Source organism: Odontesthes bonariensis, chromosome 12 (assembly GCF_027942865.1).
Source record: "Odontesthes bonariensis isolate fOdoBon6 chromosome 12, fOdoBon6.hap1, whole genome shotgun sequence".
In the NCBI taxonomy this organism is placed as follows: domain Eukaryota; kingdom Metazoa; phylum Chordata; class Actinopteri; order Atheriniformes; family Atherinopsidae; genus Odontesthes; species Odontesthes bonariensis.
This window is the reverse complement of record NC_134517.1, coordinates 38,480,312-38,489,926: the sequence shown is the minus strand read 5'-3', so window position 1 is coordinate 38,489,926 and position 9,615 is coordinate 38,480,312. Positions and strand designations below refer to the sequence as shown.

Here is a 9,615-nt window from a genome sequence, read left to right as displayed (position 1 = left end):
GTTTTATCAGGGTTTTATCCTGGGTTTTATCAGGGTTTTATCCTGGGTTTTATCTTGGGTTTTATCAGGGTTTTATTCTGGGTTTTATCCTGGGTTTTATCAGGGTTTTATCCTGGGTTTTATCTGGGTTTTATCAGGGTTTTATCCTGGGTTTTATCCTGGGTTTTATTCTGGGTTTTATCCTGGGTTTTATCCTGGGTTTTTTCAGGGTTTTATCCTGGGTTTTATTCTGGGTTTTATCAGGGTTTTATCCTTGGTTTTATCCTGGGTTTTATCCTGGGTTTTATCCTGGGTTTTATCAGGGTTTTATCCTGGGTTTTATCCTGGGTTTTATCCTGGGTTTTATCAGGGTTTTATCCTGGGTTTTATCCTGGGTTTTATCCTGGGTTTTATCAGGGTTTTATCCTGGGTTTTATCCTGGGTTTTATCAGGGTTTTATTCTGGGTTTTATCCTGGGTTTTTTCAGGGTTTTATCCTGGGTTTTATTCTGGGTTTTATCAGGGTTTTATTCTGGGTTTTATCCTGGGTTTTATCAGGGTTTTATCCTGGGTTTTATCCTGGGTTTTATCCTGGGTTTTATTCTGGGTTTTATCCTGGGTTTTATTCTGGGTTTTATCCTGGGTTTTATCAGGGTTTTGTCCTGGGTTTTATCCTGGGTTTTATCCTGGGTTTTATCAGGGTTTTATCCTGGGTTTTATCCTGGGTTTTATCAGGGTTTTATCCTGGGTTTTATCCTGGGTTTTATCCTGGGTTTTATTCTGGGTTTTATCCTGGGTTTTATCCTGGGTTTTATCCTGGGTTTCATCAGGGTTTTATCCTGGGTTTTATCAGGGTTTTATCCTGGGTTTCATCAGGGTTTTATCCTGGGTTTTATCAGGGTTTTATCAGGGTTTTATCCTGGGTTTTATCCTGGGTTTCATCAGGGTTTTATCCTGGGTTTTATCCTGGGTTTTATCCTGGGTTTTATCCTGGGTTTTATCAGGGTTTTATTCTGGGTTTTATCCTGGGTTTTATCCTGGGTTTTATCCTGGGTTTTATCCTGGGTTTTATTCTGGGTTTTATCCTGGGTTTTATCCTGGGTTTTATCCTGGGTTTTATTCTGGGTTTTATCCTGGGTTTTATCCTGGGTTTTATCCTGGGTTTTTTCAGGGTTTTATCCTGGGTTTTATCCTGGGTTTTATCCTGGGTTTTATCCTGGGTTTTATCAGGGTTTTATCCTGGGTTTTATCCTGGGTTTTATCCTGGGTTTTATCAGGGTTTTATTCTGGGTTTTATCCTGGGTTTTATCAGGGTTTTATCCTGGGTTTTATCTGGGTTTTATCAGGGTTTTATCCTGGGTTTTATCCTGGGTTTTATCAGGGTTTTATCCTGGGTTTTATCCTGGGTTTTATCCTGGGTTTTATCAGGGTTTTATCCTGGGTTTTATTCTGGGTTTTATCCTGGGTTTTATCAGGGTTTTATCCTGGGTTTTATCCTGGGTTTTATCAGGGTTTTATCCTGGGTTTTATCCTGGGTTTTATCAGGGTTTTATTCTGGGTTTTATCCTGGGTTTTATCCTGGGTTTTATCCTGGGTTTTATCCTGGGTTTTATCAGGGTTTTATTCTGGGTTTTATCAGGGTTTTATCCTGGGTTTTATCCTGGGTTTTATCCTGGGTTTTATCAGGGTTTTATTCTGGGTTTTATCAGGGTTTTATCCTGGGTTTTATCAGGGTTTTATCCTGGGTTTTATCAGGGTTTTATCCTGGGTTTTATCCTGGGTTTTATCCTGGGTTTTATCCTGGGTTTCATCAGGGTTTTATCCTGGGTTTTATCAGGGTTTTATCCTGGGTTTTATCCTGGGTTTTATCAGGGTTTTATCCTGGGTTTTATCCTGGGTTTTATCCTGGGTTTTATCAGGGTTTTATCCTGGGTTTTATCAGGGTTTTATTCTGGGTTTTATCCTGGGTTTTATCCTGGGTTTTATCCTGGGTTTCATCAGGGTTTTATCCTGGGTTTTATCAGGGTTTTATCCTGGGTTTTATCCTGGGTTTCATCAGGGTTTTATCCTGGGTTTTATCAGGGTTTTATCAGGGTTTTATCAGGGTTTTATCCTGGGTTTTATCCTGGGTTTCATCAGGGTTTTATCCTGGGTTTTATCCTGGGTTTTATCCTGGGTTTTATTCTGTGTTTTATCCTGGGTTAGTTTTCCTCTAACTGAACTCAGGTTCCCCTGAATTATTCCAGAGTCTGATAAAGAAAACAACAAAAGATGTGAAAGACTGAACCTTTATTTATTAAAGCCTGGCTGGTTGGACTTCTGTTTCTGCAGATGAAGCAGGAATGTTTACATTGGTATGACGTCACAGGGAGAAGCTTTTATTTTGGCAGCTCGGACCGGAAGTGCCTCCGCAGCCTGACAGCCTGTGTGCGGCAGCAGAGACGCGCAGCGCGGCTCCATCTCTGCGCATTTTCTGGTTCTTCCGATCCTCATCTGGGATCTGGGTTAGTACCGAAGAGGAGAGTCCGGACCGGACAGGACCGGGCCGAACTGAGCCGAACCGAGCCGAGCTGAGCCGAGCTGAGCCGAGCTAAACCGGGGCGGAATAAAGAGAAGCGGCTTCATCCTCCCGCAGCAGAGTCTTCCTCACCGGTATGAACCTTTTCTGTCTGGCCGACCGGTGTCTGTGCGCGTGTCTGTGCGTGTGTGTCTGTCTCTGCGCGCGCTTTGTTGTGTGCGTGTGTGCGCGCGCCCCTCCCTTCCATCACGCTGATCAGCTGCTGTTTGCTCCACCTGCAGAGAATCAGCTCAGGTGATCCGAGCTGAAACACACACCTGCGTGTGTCACAGATAAGGAGAACTGGTGTGTGCGCTGTGGTGCATGTGTGTGCGTGTACAGTGCGGTGTGGTGTGTGTGCGTGCGTGTGCGTGTACAGTGCGGTGTGGTGTGTGTGCGTGCGTGTGCCGTGCGTGCGCGCGCTGTGGTGCGTGTGTGTGGTCACTCAGCTGGTTCTAAATGTTGGTTTTTCAGCTGCTGATTTTCGGTGAATTTAACAGGAAGGACTTTCTGTTTGATGTGAATCTGAGTGTCTGATGATCTTAACTCTGTCAGAAAGAGATGAAGGTCCCATCCCACCGTGAGTCTGATCAGGAGCGGGTTCTGGGTCCTGGGTCCTGAACTGCCCACATTTAGATTTGTGTGTTTGGGTCAATTTACAAACATCTGTCTGAAGTTCGGGTTGGAATGAAAGGTTCTGTAACAAAGGTTCTGTTCACCAGAGGTTCTGTAACAAAGGTTCTGTAACAAAGGTTCTGATCAAAGCAGCAAAAGCATTCAGAACAACAAACTGAACCAGAACCAGGAAGAACCAAACGGCTGAAGGTGCAGCCAGAGATCTGACAGCAGACAGAAGCTGACTCACTAACAGAAGCTGACTCACTAACAGAAGCTGACTCACTAACAGAAGCTGACTCACTAACAGAAGCTGACTCACTAACAGAAGCTGACTCACTAACAGAAGCTGACTCACTAACAGAAGCTGACTTACTAACAGAAGCTGACTCACTCACAGAAGCTGACTCACTAACAGAAGCTGACTCACTAACAGAAGCTGACTCACTAACAGAAGCTGACTCACTAACAGAAGCTGACTCACTAACAGAAGCTGACTCACTAACAGAAGCTGACTCACTAACAGAAGCTGACTCACTAACAGAAGCTGACTCACTAACAGAAGCTGACTCACTAACAGAAGCTGACTCACTAACAGAAGCTGACTCACTAACAGAAGCTGACTCACTAACAGAAGCTGACTCACTAACAGAAGCTGACTTACTAACAGAAGCTGACTTACTAACAGAAGCTGACTCACTAACAGAAGCTGACTTACTAACAGAAGCTGACTCACTAACAGAAGCTGACTCACTAACAGAAGCTGACTCACTAACAGAAGCTGACTTACTAACAGAAGCTGACTCACTCACAGAAGCTGACTCACTAACAGAAGCTGACTCACTAACAGAAGCTGACTCACTAACAGAAGCTGACTCACTAACAGAAGCTGACTCACTAACAGAAGCTGACTCACTAACAGAAGCTGACTCACTAACAGAAGCTGACTCACTAACAGAAGCTGACTCACTAACAGAAGCTGACTCACTAACAGACAGAAGCTGACTCACTAACAGAAGCTGACTTACTAACAGAAGCTGACTCACTAACAGAAGCTGACTTACTCACAGAAGCTGACTTACTAACAGAAGCTGACTCACTAACAGAAGCTGACTTACTAACAGAAGCTGACTCACTAACAGAAGCTGACTCACTAACAGAAGCTGACTCACTAACAGAAGCTGACTCACTAACAGACAGAAGCTGACTCACTAACAGAAGCTGACTCACTAACAGAAGCTGACTTACTCACAGAAGCTGACTTACTAACAGAAGCTGACTCACTAACAGAAGCTGACTCACTAACAGAAGCTGACTCACTAACAGAAGCTGACTCACTAACAGAAGCTGACTCACTAACAGAAGCTGACTTACTAACAGAAGCTGACTCACTAACAGAAGCTGACTCACTAACAGAAGCTGACTCACTAACAGAAGCTGACTTACTAACAGAAGCTGACTCACTAACAGAAGCTGACTCACTAACAGAAGCTGACTCACTAACAGAAGCTGACTCACTAACAGAAGCTGACTCACTAACAGACAGAAGCTGACTCACTAACAGAAGCTGACTTACTAACAGAAGCTGACTCACTAACAGAAGCTGACTTACTCACAGAAGCTGACTTACTAACAGAAGCTGACTCACTAACAGAAGCTGACTTACTAACAGAAGCTGACTCACTAACAGAAGCTGACTTACTAACAGAAGCTGACTCACTAACAGAAGCTGACTTACTCACAGAAGCTGACTTACTAACAGAAGCTGACTCACTAACAGAAGCTGACTTACTAACAGAAGCTGACTTACTAACAGAAGCTGACTCACTAACAGAAGCTGACTTACTAACAGAAGCTGACTCACTAACAGAAGCTGACTCACTAACAGAAGCTGACTCACTAACAGAAGCTGACTTACTAACAGAAGCTGACTCACTAACAGAAGCTGACTCACTAACAGAAGCTGACTCACTAACAGAAGCTGACTCACTAACAGAAGCTGACTCACTAACAGACAGAAGCTGACTCACTAACAGAAGCTGACTCACTAACAGAAGCTGACTTACTCACAGAAGCTGACTTACTAACAGAAGCTGACTCACTAACAGAAGCTGACTCACTAACAGAAGCTGACTTACTAACAGAAGCTGACTCACTAACAGAAGCTGACTCACTAACAGAAGCTGACTTACTCACAGAAGCTGACTTACTAACAGAAGCTGACTCACTAACAGAAGCTGACTCACTAACAGAAGCTGACTTACTAACAGAAGCTGACTCACTAACAGAAGCTGACTCACTAACAGAAGCTGACTCACTAACAGAAGCTGACTCACTAACAGAAGCTGACTTACTCACAGAAGCTGACTTACTAACAGAAGCTGACTCACTAACAGAAGCTGACTCACTAACAGAAGCTGACTCACTAACAGAAGCTGACTTACTAACAGAAGCTGACTCACTAACAGAAGCTGACTTACTAACAGAAGCTGACTCACTAACAGAAGCTGACTTACTAACAGAAGCTGACTCACTAACAGAAGCTGACTCACTAACAGAAGCTGACTCACTAACAGAAGCTGACTCACTAACAGAAGCTGACTTACTAACAGAAGCTGACTCACTAACAGAAGCTGACTCACTAACAGAAGCTGACTCACTAACAGAAGCTGACTCACTAACAGAAGCTGACTCACTAACAGAAGCTGACTCACTAACAGAAGCTGACTCACTAACAGAAGCTGACTCACTAACAGAAGCTGACTTACTAACAGAAGCTGACTCACTAACAGAAGCTGACTTACTAACAGAAGCTGAGGGTCACCACAGGTCGTCCTTTAGTCTCAGACGGCTGAATGTTCCAATAGAGATGCAGAGATTTTTGTGTCTGCTGTTATGAACTGTCACTGTTCCACCTGCTCAGGTTCGCCTGTTTGACGCTCGCCTTCCTCAGTGGCTAACGAACTGGATCTCTGTGTTTGTGTTTCAGGGGAGATGCAGCGTGTTGTTTCCCAGCAGGAGAACCCGACCCAGGGTCAGTGATGCCGGTTCTGCTGGTTCTGTGACATCTGCAGGGTCCAACATGGCTTCATCAGCTCTGACCATGTGTGTGTTCGTCCTGCTGCTGCCTGCTGTCAGCGGTGAGTCTGAAACAGATGATCCACCTGAGGGCCCAGTGGAGCCACGGGCCCCTCGGGTACAGTGGAGCTCTGAGGGCACTTTGGGGGCTCAGCCTGTTTGCAGATGATGTGGTTATGTTCATTAGACAGCAGCTGGGGAATCCTTAAAATGTCTCCTGGGGCGGTCGGTGGCGTAGTGGATTAAGCAGCCGCCCCATGTACAGAGGCTATAGTCCTCGCTGCAGCTGGCCCCGGTTCGAGTCCCGCACCGAGCGGCCCTGTGCTGCATGTCTCCCCCCTCTCTCTGCCCCCTGCTTCCTGTCTCTCTCCAACTGTCTTATAATAAAAGGCATAAAAAGCCCAAAAAAACATTTGAGGAAAAAAAAAAAGTGTCCTCAAAGAAAGCTCGTCGGGCAGATAAATAAATCAGTGCAGTGCGGCCAGCAGGTGGCGCCATATCAACCAGAGCTGAGGTGGCTAACAGGAAGCTAAAGCTGACGCGAACAGAACCAGAGGAAGGGGGTTGGACATGTTTATTCTGTGGAAGCTGAAACAGCTGATTGATCATGTGATCGGTCATGTGAGGAACCATTCAGAACCGATTGGCTGTGTGTCCACAGAGGACTGTTCTGGGATGGCTCCAGATGGGTTTCTTTGTTCATTTTAACTGCAGTTTTATGAGAAACCCCAGCTAGAGAACCGGGCCTAACCAGAACTGTGTTAAAACAGAAAGCTGCTCCAACTGTTCAGACATTCAGATTCATGCTAAAGACCCATCTTTGTTTCTCAGCCTTCATTTGAGTTGAGCAGTTTTATGATGTTTTTATGGTCAGAAGCATGGCTGCTTTTAAATGATAAGTGACCCATCTGTTGGAGCGCCACCACCACGTTCTGAATATTCAGAACACCAACATTCAGAACGCCAACATTCAGAACACCAACGTTCAGAACACCAACATTCAGAACACCAACGTTCAGAACACCAATATTCAGAACACCAACATTCAGAACGCCAACATTCAGAACACCAACGTTCAGAACACCAACATTCAGAACACCAACGTTCAGAACACCAATATTCAGAACACCAACATTCAGAACGCCAACATTCAGAACACCAACGTTCAGAACACCAACGTTCAGAACACCAACGTTCAGAACACCAACATTCAGAACGCCAACATTCAGAACACCAACATTCAGAACACCAACGTTCAGAACACCAACGTTCAGAACACCAACGTTCAGAACGCCAACATTCAGGACACCAACGTTCAGAACACCAACGTTCAGGACACCAACGTTCAGAACACCAACGTTCAGAACACCAACGTTCAGAACACCAACATTCAGAACACCAACGTTCAGAACACCAACGTTCAGGACACCAACGTTCAGAACACCAACGTTCAGGACACCAACGTTCAGGACACCAACGTTCAGGACACCAACATTCAGAACGCCAACATTCAGAACACCAACATTCAGAACGCCAACATTCAGAACACCAACATTCAGAACACCAACGTTCAGAACACCAACATTCAGAACGCCAACATTCAGAACACCAACATTCAGAACGCCAACATTCAGAACGCCAACATTCAGAACACCAACATTCAGAACGCCAACATTCAGAACACCAACGTTCAGAACACCAACGTTCAGAACACCAACGTTCGGAACGCCAACGTTCAGGATACCAACGTTCAGAACACCAACGTTCGGAACGCCAACGTTCGGAACGCCAACGTTCAGAACACCAACGTTCAGAACACCAACGTTCAGGACACCAACGTTCAGAACACCAACATTCAGAACACCAACGTTCAGAACACCAACGTTCAGAACGCCAACGTTCAGAACGCCAACGTTCAGAACACCAACATTCAGAACACCAACATTCAGAACACCAACATTCAGAACGCCAACGTTCAGAACACCAACGTTCAGAACACCAACATTCAGAACACCAACATTCAGAACACCAACATTCAGAACACCAACATTCAGAACACCAACATTCAGAACGCCAACGTTCAGAACACCAACGTTCAGGACACCAACGTTCAGAACACCAACATTCAGAACACCAACGTTCAGAACGCCAACGTTCAGAACGCCAACATTCAGAACACCAACATTCAGAACACCAACATTCAGAACACCAACATTCAGAACACCAACATTCAGAACGCCAACGTTCAGAACACCAACGTTCAGAACACCAACGTTCAGGACACCAACATTCAGAACACCAACGTTCAGAACACCAACGTTCAGAACACCAACGTTCAGGACACCAACATTCAGAACACCAACATTCAGAACACCAACGTTCAGAACGCCAACGTTCAGGACACCAACATTCAGAACACCAACGTTCATGTTGTGTCCAATTACATGTCACTAATGCTGTTCTCATTCCAGTTTGATTAATTATCCCGTATGACGCACATTTCCAAATACGGACCTACCTGCTGAAGTGGGCGTGGCCCAATTGGGATTCCCCAGGATAAAGAAGCCGTGGACGTGCAGCGCAGGAGCGCGCGCACATCAGAGACTCTTTCTTTGCCATTGTTCCCGAAGCCCTTCCCCTGCGCATTTTGAAATTGTAAAGTTTAATAATAAATAAAACAAAGAAGATAAGAAAAAGACTCTTCTCCTGGAAAACTTATTTTGCACTCTACAAACTGGTGCCGAAACCCGGGAGGAAAGGATCCAATCCATGAAGGAAAGTGGATTGAAGAATTGTTTGCGAGAAGCTGCTGTAAAAGTTTGAAGTCATGGATCCGGAGAAGATGAAACGATTGAAACGGAAGCGTGGAGTGATTCGAACAGCGACACCCAAACTGAATCAGAAAATTGATGCAGAGTTGAGAGATGAAGAATTGGACTTTGGAAGATTGGAAGAACTGCTCGAACAGGTGAGGGATAAAGAACAACTCCTAAAAGATTGTGACAAAGATGTTGAAGCCGAAGCAAGCGAAGACGATCTGGTACAAGAAATGACTACGGCAATGGAGTATATGGAGGCAATTAGTGTGCGTAAAACAAGATTGAACCGCGCCTTACGCGCTGAAGAGGAAAGTAGACAGTCCAGGCAAAATGCACAGCGAAATGCAAATGGTGCTGAAAATGCAAATAGGCCAAGAGTGAACACGGTCAAACTTCCTAAATTAGTCATGCAGAAGTTTTCTGGGGAGATTTGTGAGTGGCAAAGCTTTTGGAGTCAGTACGGTGACATCACCTGCTCCGTCCTAGTTCCTTACGCACTTATTGTTTCCTCCACCTCTGGCACCCTCTATATTTTCATTACCCCCTACCCGAACCAGGGTTTGAATCC

At 45.0% G+C, this 9,615-nt stretch overlaps 1 protein-coding gene across 25 annotated transcripts in view; it reads left to right on the top strand.

Moving 5' to 3' along the window:
- Positions 1–2,379: 2,379 nt before the first annotated feature.
- LOC142397002 (bone morphogenetic protein receptor type-2-like) overlaps positions 2,380–9,615 on the top strand; it is a 58,752-nt gene continuing 51,516 nt past the window's right edge. For all 25 annotated transcript variants that reach the window (XR_012772594.1, XR_012772591.1, XR_012772587.1 and 22 more), the window contains exons 1-2: positions 2,380–2,630; positions 6,140–6,290. Coding sequence is in view for 1 of the 25 variants with exons in the window: in XM_075480391.1 (XP_075336506.1) it covers positions 6,233–6,290 (58 nt within the window). In the remaining 24 variants the exon portion in view is untranslated. The remainder of the gene's footprint in view (positions 2,631–6,139; positions 6,291–9,615) is intronic.